The 15,881-nt window shown below is 40.7% G+C and overlaps 1 protein-coding gene across 1 annotated transcript in view; it reads left to right on the forward strand.

Annotated features, from left to right (window-relative positions):
• Positions 1-11,694, forward strand: part of pgbd5 (piggyBac transposable element derived 5) — a 28,671-nt gene extending 16,977 nt beyond the window's left edge. Inside the window, exons 4-7 of the mRNA XM_066696966.1 lie at positions 1,401-1,581; positions 3,057-3,254; positions 6,651-6,756; positions 10,382-11,694. Of these exons, the coding sequence (XP_066553063.1) occupies positions 1,401-1,581; positions 3,057-3,254; positions 6,651-6,756; positions 10,382-10,577 (681 nt within the window). The 3' untranslated portion in view covers positions 10,578-11,694. The remainder of the gene's footprint in view (positions 1-1,400; positions 1,582-3,056; positions 3,255-6,650; positions 6,757-10,381) is intronic.
• Positions 11,695-15,881: the final 4,187 nt, after the last annotated feature.

Raw genomic sequence — 15,881 nt, forward strand, 5'->3', positions numbered from 1 at the left:
CCCCATTTAGGTGTTACAGTGCATTTAGGAATAGTACCTAACAGAATATGAGCTTAGGGAAAAATGTAAAATAAATGTTAGGGATGTGGGTAAGAGTGCTATACAATTACATGGCTTGAAAAGCACCACTTTATAAATGTATCTTTCTGTTTGTAGGAATATAATAAGTACATATTCCATAACACTGCATAGGTACATATCAGTTATAAATCAATTAATTGGATGGCAGTACAAGTCCAACTGCAGGGTTAAGTGTGATCGGTCATCAATGCTTTAACCAATTGTTTTTAATAGGTCGATGACAAATATTATGCTAGCAACCTTCAGCAAACAACTTGCACAGAGGAGGTAGCTACCTGAGCAGCCAGCTACATCAAACAAAAATGTTTGTTTTAAAGAAGCCCTTGTCAAGCTAAATCAGAAACTAATAAGTATAAAACCAATTAATAGGTAAACAACTGGAGTTGAGTATTTTGTTAGCGATTTATGTTAAATAGTGATGCTTAAAATGCGGCAACATTGAAATTGTGATTCCTTTCTTGCGATGCACCTTGTAAACAGCAGGAAGGCTCTGTCAAGACAAGTAGCAGAAATAATTAAATACAACCTCTTAAGTCACCTTCTAAGTATCTCTGGCACAAGCATTAACATTTCAGACATAACATCTGGAAAATGCCAGCCAGGTTTAACAGAAATATTGTACATTAATATATATGTTGAGCAGGTGCATGTATCATAATATATATACATCTCAATTCAAACATCGGAAAAGAGGCAAATTAGCATTTTAGTGTAAGAGTAATGCTTAATTCATACAAAATTTCACACTAATGATTATAGTTAGGTGTTCATCTGTGAGGCTTTTCTCTGCCTTAATGAGAATCTCTGTTTTCTTCTCCTAATCCTTAACTAAAAAGTGATTCACTTTAGCTTAAACACTAAATAAAAAAAAAATATTTGTAGGGACTTTACCAGCTTTGACATTTTCAGCTATAAACTGTTACTATCCTTATAATGTTTTTCATTGATTTAAATTGCCTCGTAAGTCTCTAGCAGAGTTGTGTTCGAATTACACTTCCCTACCACCGGATAGTTATTTGGTTATCCTAATTTAAACATGTTACTTGTCAATCAGACAGTTTCCTGTTGACCACATTCCCCAGACTATAGTATAATCAAGAACAATTCCTGGTTTAGCTTTACTGAAACATGATGTAGCTCCTTGGATTCAATTTATTAGGACTGTCTACTTGCATTTCATTGATGGCCTGGACTGCTTACCCAGCTAAAACATCTAGGTCGTTGTAGTAACAATCCCAGAACAAGATTTAAGACACTAACCCCTCTTGGTTGCTTTTCCCTACGATTCTCATTATATGTTTTTCGCTCTTGTTTTTCAGATTTACGTGCACCTGAAGGAAGGACCGGGCCCTGATGGGTTGGACACCTTGAAAAACAAGCCACAGCTCCATAGTTTAGTGGCCAAACAGCTGTGTCAGAACCTGTCCGGCAAGAACGCCATCATTTTCACCGGTCCCAGCATCACCAGCCTCAATCTGTTTGAGGAGTTCGAGAAACAAGGTCAGAGAAGCTTCAGCTCTGGATTCGTATCCGTCTTTCCTACAAACGTTTCTCTCATTTGGGTTGGGCTGCCTAACAATGGCCACGGTTTTATCAGAGAGTTACTCTGAAAACATCTGTGTGGGTTAAAAGGGTTTCATATTTGTCTGCTTTTTCTAGTTTGAAGAATGAGCTTGTTTTCACTTTCACTTTTTTCCACAGTCGTGCAAAAATCGTTTTCGGTTCTGTTCACTTTTAAGGACTATAATGTTTATTTGTCGGGTAGTCAAAATATGAGAGTCAAAGATACCTCATACAGTGAAGACTTTGGATACCTGGCTGGTGTCAGAGAATCAAACAGGGAAATAATTGGGCAGCTTGGTCCTATTCGTAAGTGATTATCTCAACAACAGTCTTTCAAAATCAATGATCTTGTTAGTGTGAGGGCAGCCAAGGACCAATGTTCTCTCCTAAGGATTCCTAAGCAAGTCATAACCCAATATGGTATGCGAGACTGCTGGAGGTGTGTATGAATTTCCCATTTTACTCTCCGATATCTGACCTGCCCCACTAATTGGTAAGCAGCTGCCTCCTATCCATTACAGAGTGAATAACCACATTAAAGGTTTTGTATGAACCTGTCATCATAATAAGATGTACCTTTTTTCGCTTGTCCAACTCCTAAAATGATTTCATGTGGTTCAGTTTCAGTTTCAGTTTCAGTTTTCCATAAATGGGCGTTCTGGAGGGTGATTTCTAAATGTAAACACGTGCCTGCCATTTTGTGAAGCTACACAAACTTGTCTGACCTTGTTTAAAAATCCCCTCTGTGATGCAAATTTGGGGGAAAAACATTTGGGACATGAAAGGAAAGGTACTGCATATTATATTGATTTTTATATTGACTTTTAAAAGAACCCTGTAATTTCTTTCTATTTGGAAAATCAGTGGAAGCGAGCGGTGATCGTTTTTTATTTTCTTCTGCACTGACAGCGTGATTGGCTGTCATTGGTTTCTCTGCCCCCACAATCCATCAGTGAATGACTGCCAGACAGCATGGGGGTCTCTGTCAATCACATTTTGAAAAGATTTCAGTTTCTCATGGGCAGAGGCATTTGCTATTTCTATTGTATCTGGAACACCATAATGAAGTAATAGCTACACGTTTGACAGCAAACTTATCCATGGCCTGCGTTTAAAAGACTAAAACAAGCTAACCAATCTCACACACGCACAAAATTTGTGTTCTTAGGCGGATAGTTTACTGTCCTAATAGGGGGTTATCTCGGGACTCAGCATAAGAAACGTGCTCTGCTGCAGAAGGGAGTCAGACAATGAGGCCGGATCCCACGTTGGAAGCACACTGAGGGGCCTCAAGTATTGGAATCCTCCCCATCCTCCCCCCGGCGTCCCAACGATAGGCTTGCATTGCTCACTTTTTCTCAAGACGGTCAGCTAAACTGGGAAATGACGCATTTGGGATTTGTCTTCCGCAGATATCTACTGCTGCGGGCTGCTCAGCTCCAGGAAGAGTGACTGCACCGGCCTGCCCCAGTCCATGCTGGCCAACACCGAGTTGCCCCAGCGGCGAGGCCAGTACCAGACCAAAATGAAGCGCAACATGTCGCTCATATGCTGGTACAACAAGGGCAACTTCCGCTTCCTCAGCAACGCCTACTCCCCCAGCAAACAAGGTGAGGACGGTCGCCAAGGCTATGGTGTGGAGACTCGTGCAAGAGAGAAACGGAAAGACCTGGAAACATTTCCTGATTGCATATTGTCTTTCCTACGTTGTTGTCTTTGTTTTGTTTTCTCCTCTCATTTGCAACCGCCCATTTTCAAACGCTTAGTTTTCACACTATTTAGCTGGCCACTTAGCTCTGCAGCCCTGAAGAGTGGTTGTCAGGCTTTCGTTTCCACAAGTCTAGGTGGAAGTGAAACGGGACAGGGCAGAGTTAGCCACAGGGCTTCGAAATTGCGAATAACCTTTAACGGAAATTCACCTCAAGTTTGGTAATGTAGTTAAGACTAGGGGGATGCCACAAGCTGACCAAATACTCCTTACCAGTTTCTTTAATCTGACTCTGGGCAGGGACCCAACTGTGACTGATATACCATTCTTGTATTGTAAGGCAGTGTTTGCTTCAGATTTGATCTTTTCCAACTATTTTGCCAAGTTCTCCTTCATGTGTCCAGTGTCCAGGGATGTGACAAGGGGTGTACTAGCCCTGTAGACCTCTGCTCTGAGAGCTGCCCCCACATCTGACCAACGTGTCAATCAAGGAAGTCTCATGTGACTTCAGTTCCTGACAGGCTGTGTCCTGTACCCCACATGTGTCCAACAATGAGAAAATGGCGTAGTCCATATTATTCACAGTACAATCCCTCATTAACATCATCAGTCCAGTTTGCATATGTAGAAGGTATTCTTCTTTCCTATTGCATTATAGGAATGATTTTCCTCTTCATTCTCAAATCAGTGATGTAGATTGAACAGATTAAGTGGGAATGGAGCTAAGCCTCTTTAAAGTTTTATTTCCTCAGGCAGATAAGACTTTTCTGTGGTTGTCTGCCAATCTCAAAGGCAGGGTGACGTGGGCGTAGGCTGCTTAATTTGTCTCTCGTTTCGAACAGGTCATCTCTTGCGAGAGAATGGTGAGGAGTGCTTTCAGAGGTCGGGATAATCCCGAATCAGTCAAAGCAGTGTAGCACTTACTGTAGAAAAACACACAGGTTTTGAAATTAAAAGTGTTCTGGGGAAGATAAGAACGTAAGAAAGATCACAAATGAGAGAAAGCCATTCAGCCCTCTTAGTTTATTTGGTATCTGGTCCCATCCGCTTCCTGTAGGATCCCAACGAGTTAGCCTCAACAATAAGGCTGGGTAGTTCTCTTTATTATACATATATAATACACCTGCTAATTTCCATGTCCTTCATCATATCCTGAGTAACAATATCCTCCTTGTGACAAAGCTGAAAGAAACCTGTAAGGAGCGATGTCTGGCTTGTAGCTAGGGAACTACAGACTGTCAATCATCCAGTAGCTAGCCGTCAGTGTCTACTGATGAGATTTGGCAGCTATTCTGGACAGATGGGAAGGCAGGAGGGAAGACCTCACCTTCAGTTTTCCTGGCAAGTGTTTTTTGAGCCAGTGAGGTCAATATCCAATTTGAGCATAGCAAGGTAAAATTGAATGAGTGGATATTACTCACTGGATTCATCATTCTGGAATTCCATAGTAATTGTAAAAACTGGGCCCTGTGTGTGGCATTTGTCCATTTCTCCTGGGCATATTTAACAAGAGCAAGCTATCACACTGTTATGTGGTAATCCTGAATTTTGTTTTGGCGAGTGGGATTGCCAAAATTACTAATTTACTGTTGACTTTAAATTACATACTTTGCATAATCCTATATTGCACACATACAGCTGGGCACATCCAAAAAAATGATATAAAGTCTTGGTTCATAGACAACATCTTGGTTATTTCGGTCTGGTGTCAGCAGTACAGATTTATAGACTAGCCACAGCACACACTAGGGAGCAAGACTGCATTTTCATGCCTATATATGCAGTATAGCTTACAACCTGATAATAAAGGTTATATAAAGGTATAATAACTGAACTGAGGCTATAATAATAAGCTTTACTGATAAGCTTCTGTGTTTCACAAAGAGAAGGGAAACAGAAATATCTGTGAACACTACTGGTGACAAGAAAAGTTGACATTTTAAATGGTCCCAAAATCTGAGGATTGAGTATGTGAAATGGGTTGGTTGATTTATATTGGATTTCGAAGACGACAGAGGAAAAAAAATATATATATATATTTCCAACGTGCTCATGAAACGGATATGTAAGCCTGCAAAATAGGCTTAAGGTGGCCAGTCAGCTCTGAAATTGTTGCCGGCTCAAGAATTTCAATAAAATAAGGAAGCACCTTAAAAAATAAATAAATAAATAAATAAATCGGGTCAGCATAAAATCTGCTTCAAAGAACTTCAAAGAAATAACTAATTGAGGGGAATCGTTATACCCTCCTATCTCAATTACAGCTGCAAGAAGGAATGTGTCTTTTGATGCTCATTTTGATTAAATGCTTTAGTACTGTAGAGTAGTTTTTAAGACATTGAATGGGGGGGTAGTTTAAATTGAAATCCATCTCTGTTTTGACTCATAATTCTTTAAGCGATGCAGGCTAATTTTCCGAGATTAATAATACAAGCTGCTCTTGGCTATCTCTGAAGTGCTTGATCAAGACTATGGCAGCAGAAAAAAGAAAGGAAAAGAAAAACATCCTCAGTTTGATTTGTCCCCCAGCTCTTACAATATTAACCAGCTTTTACTTATAAATAGCCAATTTCTTCACATCAGAAGCCTGCAAAGTCATTAAAGATAATGTCCCTTCTGAACCAAAAAGTGAGTGAAATGGCAGTTCTGTGCCAACTTAAATGAGACGGGGTGGGGGGAGTGGGCGAGGGGTTGAATTCAATACTGAGTCAATACTGGCCATGTTCCGATGAACACTATTTGCATGTTCATGTGTGCCACGCTAACTGGGGATGCGTGTGCATGCTTGCTCAGTGAGATTTGTGGCCAATAAAAAAAAAACATATAGTACTGTTTTTGTTTATTTTTCTCAAGCTAAACTCGCCTAAACACAAACAAACCAAATAAACTAATCTGCATGCTTTTGGGGAACCTGTGCTTTTTAGTCATATAAAGAGACTTTGTTTGCTAGACTGGAATAGATCTAGGTCAATATGTCAGTCGATATGTCAGTGTTCACTTGCTAGAGGGCTATAATGAGAAAAAGTTGTACTGCAACACTAGAGTGAATTAAAAGCATGTTTAGCAAATGTGCGCTATTAACCGATGCAAATAATTACACAGTGATTCAAATGTGACTCAATGGTAGACTATTAAGCAGCCCAGAAATATGCAAACCTCTTTTTATACTGCCTACAACCAGGTTACAAGAGTGGAAAGGCAACGAATGTCTGGCTCTTAAACAGAAAGAGTGCTTTGGGCCGCCTGCTCTCTGCGCGTTGTTCTGACTGCTGTGTGTGACCCTTCTCACCCTGTTCAGGAGTCATAATTAAACGGAAGAGCGGAGAGATCCCCTGTCCCTTGGCGGTGGAGGCCTTCGCGGCGCATCTGAGCTACATCTGCAAGTACGACGACAAGTACAGCAAGTGAGTGATTTGACATTTTATGTAAAGGACAGTCGGGCACAGTCAAGGTCAGCTATTGGCATACCTGCCGGCTCTCTCTTCACCCAAAGCTAATCTGAGCTGCATTTTCCATTGTGAAAAACAGTAATTACCACTTTAGATTTTTTCTTTTAAATTCCATAACTGTAGGCATCCAAACATCAACAAACGGCAAGAGAGTGACCAATAAGACTTGTAACATGTATTTTAATACTGCAACAAAACTGCATTAATAAGGAATCAGAATCACCCTTTTTAAATTGAGTTTCTTGTAAAATCACATTGATATTCAGAAGGGCAAATGTTATCTCAAAGTGAAAGTAATTCAGCTCTTCGATTTTTTTTAAAGCAGGGGCTTAAATTCACTTTAGGCTAATTATTATCAATTTACTGGTGACAGACAGCTTGCAGTCGACATTGTCTGAGGTCTCTCGATATTATGTCCAAAATGCACATGTACGCCCGTTTGAAACATTAAGAACAAAGATAATGATAATTTAAAATGTTAAGGACTTCCGGCCCTTTCATTTTTTTCTTTCTTAAACTTAAAATCCCAGATTACTTTTCCCCTTTCTGTCACGAGTTGGAATTGCCAAAGGTTTATCAGCTCGGCTCACTCCTCCAGACCTCTCACTGGCACGGGGAAGATTAAGATTATGATGCACACGCATTTTCCAAACTGTGCTCCGTCACGCCATCTGCCTGACTCCGCGCTCGCCGATGACATGCACAGCTGGCAGACGCCAACCCGGCCACAAGTGTGTCAGGCATGTGACGAGTCATGCAAACCCCAGATTCCTTCAAGTTCAGCCAACAGTGGTAGCTATTGGTCAACTGGGCACCATTTCTGGAGAGTACATATCAACAAACACCCAGATTTGAATTCTGTCCTACAGGGGGTGTCCTGTGATGATGCGCATACCTCTCCCACTGAGCCTTACCATTGTAGAACAATACTGAACTGCTGAAAGATTATTTTTGTAAAGGCCTTAATTGTTCCCATGTCATCAGAAGTGATGTGAGGCCTCTTTTCTCAGTGACTGCATTATATTCCTCTGGTGGCCCCATGCTGACTCACAGTTCTCTTCATGGTCATGCAAATGAGTGCTGAATCACTTCATTAATTAATAGCTGGCATCTAACCAGAAATGATGGGAGATGTTAATGAAATGCAGATCGGCAAGGGGCTAGGAGAAATTGCTTCGGTGAGAAATATTTGAGAAATATAGGAGAGACATTGACCATTTTGTTTTATATGGAGCATTGGTAATTGAGGTACAAGCAATGTTTTGTTTCATGGACCAGCCAACATGTTTAATTACACTTTAAAAAGACATTGACACAGATAAGCAGGAATCTTACATGGGTTTTAGGTAAAAATTATAATTTTAGAATAACTAATCAATGGCAACAGATTTTTGTTTTTAAATTACATAATTGGGACCGATTAATGTGCTTATTTTACAGACGTGAACAATCATTAGTGGTGATGATAATTACATGACAAAAAGGCCAGCAGTAGAAGTAAGCATGGGCAGAAGTTAGGATAAACACAAAAAATAAACTGCTAGTCAAAGGCAGGGTACTGACCCCAAAGTACCAGCAGGGCTTAAACAAACACTTTTAAACCAGCACGAAACCAGAACAGCAATAATGTAAACAGTGAGCATTAAAAATTAGAAAAGAATACCATCTCCGAATAATGCAGGATTATAAAAAGCAATACATTTCTGTAATTCCGATGTATAAACACCCACTGGAGAATAGCTTTCTTTTTCAGTAAACCATGATACGTCCCTTATCTTCAGCAGAGAGGAAACAAAGTAAAATATCACCCCAACGAAACAAATAGAAACGGGAAGATTTATTTTCAGGTTTTTTCTTTCCAGAAATACAATTAATAGGCTTTCCATGACTTTTTGTCTTCAGGAGTGGAAACAACAGCCCTGTTCAAAGAGCAGGGTTTGATTTACCAGACAGGTCCTCAATTAGGAGGGTTAATTAGTCAAAGGCTGTTCGTTAGTACCTTTCTGAGTCACCTATTATCAGTAGTGCCTGGTTGGTCAGAAACCTGTCACCTCCCCCCAAACAGAAACACTGCCAGGGGTAAAAAACAACAACAACAACAACAACAACAACTAAAAAACAAGTAATATTATATTGAAACTATCATTTCCATTTAACTTATGATAAACAACAGAGGACGACACAAAGCAAAAGTCCATTTAAATTTATCAACATTTAAATTACAGCAGATTAAACATAGGTTGATCAAAATTTCATCTTGAAACTATTAAAAAAAAAAAACGAATAACTGAAATAACTCAGTTGCTGTGTGTGTTACAAATGTTTAAAAGTGCTTCACAGCAGCCAGAAATGAAGATCGCCTGTGCATTCTCTCTTGATACCCTTTAGCCCAAAATGAGCCAAAAAAGTCCAATGTGAGCAGCTAGTGGAGGCGTGACACATACTAGTCTTCAGAGCACTCAACACCGCGTGGGCCTCCCACTCCACTCCTCAACCCTCTCTGCTGCTGTCGAAGTGAGGGGGAGGCTATAGCTCAGCCTGGCGCCGTCATTGAGGAAAACAAATCAACTTACCACACCAGTTACCTCGGTGAATCATCCTCCATTTCGCCCTGTTGCAGTTTTTGGCTTCCTTACACTACTCCTCCTGCCTGTGATTTTTTTTTTTTATACATTTTTTTGATAACAGTATTGACAGTAATAACTGAAACAAGTCTCTAAAACTTCTTCTCTGGTTAAGCTAGGTTGAACCACAAAATCCACTTCCTTGTTTTTGGTGTATTTTAATTTTAAGTAAATAGAGTCCGGTTGCATAAAACTATATTAGACTAGTCTAAACCATTAGACTAGTGTTAATTTGACGGACTAGTCTAATGCATGTTACTCATTTGCATACAAAATAAGACAGCCTGAAAATTAGCCTCCTCACACCCAGACTAACTTTGAATTGAAGTCTCTCTCTCCATTGAAACTGCCCGAGACTACGGCGAAACTGTCACTGATGCTAACAGGCGGAGGCTCCCATTGGCTCACACACACTCCGCTCTCCCGCCCACCAGCAACCACAAAACTTTGGAGACTCCTCCCCAAAGATTTCAATAACCAATCCTGTGGTCTGTTTAAGTTTTGGGGAGGTCCGCCTCCAGTACGCAGATGCTTCCTCTTGAATATTTGCTTTTGTTGCATAGTTTTTTCAACGTCTTTTTCAGACCGCACACAAAGCGGGTTGACGCGGTTAACTATTATGTTATTTTATCTCACCCCTTGGGTTTCAGTGCATTAGTGCAAGTTTCAGAAAATTTCCCCCAAAGTATATATTGTTCTGCATTATATTTCAAAAACAAGGATAGATTTTCTCGTTAAATGAGATCGTCGCCGTTTTAGAGAAGCGTCCGCCGTTTTTTTTTTTTTTACTTCAAGTGTCTTGAAATACCCAGAATGCATTGCGTGATTGACTAAGTAAGACCAGTCTAAGGAAACACAGTTTTTTGCAGTCTTTTTAACCGAGTGTCTATCGTTAGTATGACTTACTATACTAAGACAAATACTTACTCTATGTTTATGTTTATTCTTCCATCCAGGTATTTCATTTTCCACAAGCCCAACAAGACCTGGCAGCAGGTGTTCTGGTTGACGATAAGCATAGCCATCAACAACGCCTATATCCTGTACAAGATGTCCGACGCCTACCACATGAAGCGCTACAGCCGGGCGCAGTTCGGAGAGAGACTGGTGCGAGAGCTGTTGGGCCTGGAGGACTGCTCGCCCACACGGTGAAGACCTGACACCCACCCTGGAATTCACACTAACTCACCGCACCCACATGGACTCACACACACACTCACACACACACAAACACTCACACCCGTGTCTACTGAGAAGAGGCCTGCGTCGCCGGGAGGTAGACAGTTCATTCTAGAACAGGTCGACAACAGAAAACGACTTCCTGATTCCAAAAGAAAACCTTCTATTATTTTATTGTTTTCCTTTCAGCAGGAAAAGGAGACCAGAACATTCCTGTGAATTTTGCAGGCCCAGCAAACCCCACTCGTAGGTATGCCACTTGACTCCATAACCTCAGCGCCCACGTTTGCATGATGAAAAGAGATTTGATCTTCTTTTGTTCAGTACACACCTCTTTGAATGGTCCATTTAAATGGAAGTGAACAGCAACGACAAAAAGAAAAAGGTTTCGTTTATGTTTTTTCCCCATTTGTAATTTGTATTCGTGAATCTGTGAAGAGCGGGAGTGTACAGAATAATATCCATAGCAAACAATGTCTGTAACGTGTTCTAAACATACAAAACACACACACACAAATATTGGCGTGATGAAAAGACTGAACCCAAGAGGTCAGTTTACAGTAAATATATATGCAGTAACCGAATTCATGGATGCACTTTTTTCTTTTCACTTTTTTGTAATGCGGGGAGACAACAGGGACAGGAATTGTGTTCACAGAGCTCCAATGTGTGAATAACATATCAGAGAAAACGTGGGTTGAATGCATTAAGACGTAACGCCAGATAAAAGGTTAATTCAGCATTCTAATGACCTTTCACCTTTTGTTTATGATGTCTCGGGCTACAGCAGACCAAAAGACCTAGTGTCAAACTGAGGCCAGTGGGATTCCCCCCCCCCCACCCTCCAACGACCGCCATGCCATCTTTTCTTTCATGAGCATTAACTAATCTCAGGCAAATAAATCAATCCAGATAAATGAATGAGGAAAAAACGAGCGTGTGTGATATGAGTATGTGTGTGGCACAGAATAGGTTGGTGTACTTTGGTTTAGTTTTTGGTTATTGATTCACACGTACAGTGAGGGAAAAAGTATTTGATCCCCTGCTGATTTTGTATGTTTGCCCACTGACAAAGAAATGATCAGTCTATAATTTTAATGGTAGGTGTATTTTAACAGTGAGAGACAGAATAACAACAAAAAAATCCAGAAAAACGCATTTCAAAAAAGTTATAAATTGATTTGCATGTTAATGAGGGAAATAAGTATTTGACCCCTTCGACTTAGTACTTGGTGGCAAAACCCTTGTTGGCAATCACAGAGGTCAGACGTTTCTTGTAGTTGGCCACCAGGTTTGCACACATCTCAGGAGGGATTTTGTCCCACTCCTCTTTGCAGATCCTCTCCAAGTCATTAAGGTTTCGAGGCTGACGTTTGGCAACTCGAACCTTCAGCTCCCTCCACAGATTTTCTATGGGATTAAGGTCTGGAGACTGGCTAGGCCACTCCAGGACCTTAATGTGCTTCTTCTTGAGCCACTCCTTTGTTGCCTTGGCTGTGTGTTTTGGGTCATTGTCATGCTGGAATACCATCCACGACCCATTTTCAATGCCCTGGCTGAGGGAAGGAGGTTCTCACCCAAGATTTGACGGTACATGGCCCCGTCCATCGTCCCTTTGATGCGGTGCAGTTGTCCTGTCCCCTTAGCAGAAAAACACCCCCAAAGCATAATGTTTCCACCTCCATGTTTGACGGTGGGTATGGTGTTCTTGGGGTCATAGGCAGCATTCCTCCTCCTCCAAACACGGCGAGTTGAGTTGATGCCAAATAGCTCGATTTTGGTCTCATCTGACCACAACAATTTCACCCAGTCTTCCTCTGAATCATTCAGATGTTCATTGGCAAACTTCAGACGGGCCTGTACATGTGCTTTCTTGAGCAGGGGGACCTTGCGGGCGCTGCAGGATTTCAGTCCTTCACGGCGTAGTGTGTTACCAATTGTTTTCTTGGTGACTCTGGTCCCAGCTGCCTTGAGATCATTAACAAGATCCTCCCGTGTAGTTCTGGGCTGATTCCTCACCGTTCTCATGATCATTGAAACTCCACGAGGTGAGATCTTGCATGGAGCCCCAGACCGAGGGAGACTGACAGTTATTTTGTGTTTCTTCCATTTGCCAATAATCGCACCAACTGTTGTCACCTTCTCACCAAGCTGCTTGGCGATGGTCTTGTAGCCCATTCCAGCCTTGTGTAGGTCTACAATCTTGTCCCTGACATCCTTGGACAGCTCTTTGGTCTTGGCCATGGTGGAGAGTTTGGAATCTGATTGATTGATTGCTTCTGTGGACAGGTGTCTTTTATACAGGTAACGAGCTGAGATTAGGAGCACTACCTTTAAGAGAGTGCTCCTAATCTCAGCTCGTTACCTGTATAAAAGACACCTGGGAGCCAGAAATCTTGCTGATTGATAGGGGATCAAATACTTATTTCCCTCATTAACATGCAAATCAATTTATAACTTTTTTGAAATGCGTTTTTCTGGATTTTTTTGTTGTTATTCTGTCTCTCACTGTTAAAATACACCTACCATTAAAATTATAGACTGATCATTTATTTGTCAGTGGGCAAATGTACAAAATCAGCAGGGGATCAAGTACTTTTTTCCCTCACTGTATATATACAAACACACAATCTTTGAGTGTCAATTAATCTCCGTACACAATCCTCAGTCTCAGACGTAACTCTCCACATTATCTTAACCCCTGGTTCGCTTGCTTTTCCTTTTTTAGGCCACCTACAGTGCCGTGAATCCGTACCTTAGTACCTTTTCTGACCCCAAGGTGATATCAGTCGACATTACAGAAGCCATCCCCGTCGGTCACATGGGTAACGTACAGATGAGAAGCCAAAGATTCATAGTCATGAACTCGCCTACCAGATGGTTTCATGCTGGGTCCCTTCCGTTGGAGTGTAGTGGGAGTTGCACGTTGTGTACATAAACAGGCGAAAATAAATTCATAAATGCCAACATGGCAGAAAAATAAAATGCAACAGTCTGTCAAACTGCTTTTCCGAGCTTGCAGGTGCTTTATGCCCTGCCCACAGCTGTAATTCTTCTTAGAGGTGTTCTCGTATCGATCGAAATGACAACTTTAAGACGTGGGAGAAAACCAAATGAACAAATACACGACGGTGAATCTTAATGAGCCTGGAATACATCAACAGGAGGAGACCGGGGCTGGGAGGGGTGGGGTATGAGGAGCTGCAGTCCGTCTTTCGCTCCCAACCAGAACGTCTGTTGGCTCCCAGCCATTATGATAATGCAAAAACCTTCTGGGACCATATTGGAAGTAGGCTGCTGCTCTGAGAATTAATCTGGTAATGAAAGCTGGAAGGAGTCCATCACTCTGAAGGGCAATAGCTCTTTTATTAACGTGAGTAATGGCAAGCCTCCATCTTTGAGACCCGGTCCTGCCTCCTTCTAGCATTATAGAAATAGCAGTCTTCTCAGAGATTACAGCTGGGAACCGATAGAAAGAAAATGTCCGATCTAAAGCTCTGGGCAATAAAGGATGAAAGTGGTGATAATAAAACAGTAAGTACAATTCTTACTTAAGGGGACTATGATTTCCAAGCTAAAACCACAGTCAAGTGTAGAAAAGTAAAGAGAAATCATAGTAAGAGGGGAAATGTATAAGAAACCATGGTACAAAACCATGGGAAGCCATGACAGAGAAAAGTAAAAGCAACCCATCCCATTAGAGAGCAGATTTACGGTGGTCAACTCTCACAAGGGCAAACTAGGTCTGCATGTAAGACGCCATTTTAGTTTTTTTTTGTTTTTGTTTTTTTTAACTACAAGCCCAGCCTATTTTAAAAGGGTTGACCTTGTAACATGCCAAAATCAGAGCTGATATAAAACAAGCCGATAGTTGGACCAGTGTGGCAGTGTATGTGGATTTAGAAGTTCACATTAACGCCTTTTGAAAGCAAGCTTCAGTGCCATCTGGTTCTGTTGGGACTCGGCACCTCTGTAACCGCGCCACTGGCTCCATAGCATTTTTAACAGTCGCTACTTGGAAAGTGTGGGGTTCGCAAATCCTTACCTTACCCAGCTGCACAAAATAAGAAAACAATGTCAGTGAAATGCATTTCTACAAGGGATTGTAGGAGCACCTTCCTGTTTTATGCAGTGCATGAATGTCCACCTGTGCAGTTAAATAAGCATCAGTATCAGACTTAAACAGCCCTTTTTCCATGAACAGAAAGGGATGTTTTTTTTTTATGTGGATTGCTGAAAACTCTTCGCTGTGGCATGTCCTAAAATATGAAAGTGCATTTCATGTTGCTTCAAATCTAGATACAGCATTTTTTTTCAAGCATAAATCAGGCACTCATTCTTTGTAGCAATTGTGTCATTGGAAGTGCTAGTTGTCTTTCGATGTGTTTGGTTTTTGCACAGCTACGCAGAAAACAGGACCAGTATGGACAGACAGGTGAAGGAAACGGTAGGCCATTAAGAGCTACACATAGCTTCGCAAATCTTCAAAGTCTCTCAACAAATACACAAGGTGTGTGAATACAGAAATGGCAAAATGTCGATATTTGAACGTAGTACTGATTTTGGGCCTTTGTGTCCTATTGTTCTGAATGACCCTGTGTTCCATGACATTGGTCCTAAAAATCTAGAACAAGACTGTTGACTTGTACCAAATGCATTCATAGTTACAAACCAGTATAAGAATTACATACAAACCGAAACTTTCAACTTATTGGTCAAGATACACTGACAATGTTGAAAAATCTCATTCTTGTATGAAATAAGCAAGACACGTTTTTAGTTGCCACTTCCTGCTGTTACCAGCCCCTATATGTTCGTCATTTTACTGGTGCTGGGAGTTTTTTTAAGGGCTGTTTGTTAATGTATTATTATTTTTTTAATATTCACTGTGAAGTCTTGAATGCTATTGAGAGGCGAGATTTTTTGAGTTATGTTCATATAAGAGGTAAAAGCTTTCGAGTACTTGTTGTATGGTATGTTCTTGTGTGTAGACTTTGTATAGAGTATAATATATATATATATATATATAAAAATATATATATAAATCACACATTTGAAATTAAAGCAGTGTGAAAACAGATTATAGATTTACCTGTTAGGGTAAGACACAAGATTGTATTTGATTTTTAAGTTAAAAAAAAAAAAAAAAAGTCTGTCAGTCCTTGTTATGTGTGTGTTCCTCTTGTGTTGTATACATATACATGTACACTACAAAATTCAGAAAATGTACTTATAACTGCATCTGTGCTCAAAGAAACCATTTTTTCCTCTTTGCAT

The sequence above is a fragment of the Amia ocellicauda genome, chromosome 23, assembly GCF_036373705.1.
Source record: "Amia ocellicauda isolate fAmiCal2 chromosome 23, fAmiCal2.hap1, whole genome shotgun sequence".
Lineage (NCBI taxonomy): Eukaryota > Metazoa > Chordata > Actinopteri > Amiiformes > Amiidae > Amia > Amia ocellicauda.